Here is a 1440-nt window from a genome sequence, read left to right as displayed (position 1 = left end):
TTTGCTCTCTATGTAGATGATATTGGTGATATATGATGATAATACTAATGACAATATTAACAGTAATAATGAGGATGAAATAATAGTAACAATATTACTGCTGCTTATAGGAACTATTTTCCTTACCACTACTATTACTATTATTATTATGAATATTATTATTATTATTATTATTATTATTATTATTATTATTATTATTATTATTATTATCCTTACTACTGCTACTGCTATTATTATTATTATTATTATTATTATTATCATTATCATTATTATTATTATTATTAACACTACTACTACTACTACTACTACTATTATTGTTTTGTTGTCATTTCTATAGTAATACAAATAAGTATAATTGTATAATGTAATTAAACCCAAAATGTGAAATGAATATTACATTGCATTCTGTAGAATACAGCAGTATGTACAGTCGTTGACTATGCATATTTCCCATTTCAATTTCAGTTGCGAAAAGAAAATTATATACGGCAGAGATATGGCAAGTGCTATCCAGCAATGGATTTGCTAGTTTAGTTTTTAGCAGACCTCGGCCAATTCTTCTGTATTGTGCATCGTATCAAACGTGTTACAGCGATAGACAACGTTTCATAAAAAATACATGTTTTGACATATTTGCGCTAAAATTCTTGTAATTCATAGCCAGCAGTAGTTCCTTATCAAATTATGTGGATTGCATTGGTAATGATAATGCTGATACTGCTACCAAGGCATATTCGCGGTCATATTTAGGTTTAGTAACAGCTTTCAGTGTTGTGAAATAAAGGAAGTTAAACACAATACTTTCAGAAATATATTAGATAAATGACACAGAAATACAGTGATTTTCAACCGAAGTGACGAAGCAATGACGTAATGGGCCCCGATGACGTAACAAGATACGCCATCCATGTGAAAAATTCAAGAGCAGATTGTTGACAAATGGCACAGAAAAAACACACCACTGAAAGTCCGACGATTTTTAATTGAGAATCGTGGGTTTGATTTGAATGTGAAGAGTGGAAATCAAGTAATATATTACAAAGGCTGTGTAACATATGTGACTTACGTAAAGGCGAGGAAACAGTGAGGTGTTATGGCAGCATTTTCTTCCAAATCATAATGAATTGAAGGCCAATTTCTCGTTAATGTTTTGCAGAGTCAGTGCTCAAGGTCTCAAGATGTGGAGATAAGATTCACTAGCAGTATCTACGGGTTTCTGCTGTTGAATAAGCTTATGTGTTGCGAGTAAAGTCTATTATACTTGTCGGATGAAGATGACATAAATCTTGGAAGAAATGGATCCTCACAAGATACAGCGGCTTATCTATATTATTGGATTTTTGGTGAGTTTCTATGTATGTGGGTTAGCTAAAGAAGTTGTATTTGAGTGTGGAAAGATTTTAGCATTGATATTGAGATCAGGTTTATCATTCAGTCATA

General features: G+C 31.6%; 1 protein-coding gene across 5 annotated transcripts in view; it reads left to right on the top strand.

Annotated features, from left to right (window-relative positions):
- The first annotated feature begins 883 nt into the window (after positions 1-883).
- The window catches only part of LOC113810466 (major facilitator superfamily domain-containing protein 9), a 16992-nt gene continuing 16435 nt past the window's right edge, over positions 884-1440 (top strand). For 2 of the 5 annotated variants that reach the window (XM_027362151.2, XM_070123038.1), the window contains exons 1-2: positions 884-992; positions 1157-1343. In XM_027362151.2, the coding sequence (XP_027217952.1) occupies positions 1296-1343 (48 nt within the window). In that variant the 5' untranslated portion in view covers positions 884-992; positions 1157-1295. Of the gene's footprint in view, positions 1344-1440 lie in introns of all 5 variants that reach the window. The other 3 variants (XM_027362159.2, XM_070123039.1, XM_070123037.1) reach the window with 3 other exon arrangements.

Source organism: Penaeus vannamei, chromosome 6 (assembly GCF_042767895.1).
Source record: "Penaeus vannamei isolate JL-2024 chromosome 6, ASM4276789v1, whole genome shotgun sequence".
Taxonomy (NCBI): domain Eukaryota; kingdom Metazoa; phylum Arthropoda; class Malacostraca; order Decapoda; family Penaeidae; genus Penaeus; species Penaeus vannamei.
The sequence above is the reverse complement of the archived record's forward strand: the minus strand, read 5'-3'. Positions and strand labels throughout refer to the sequence as shown.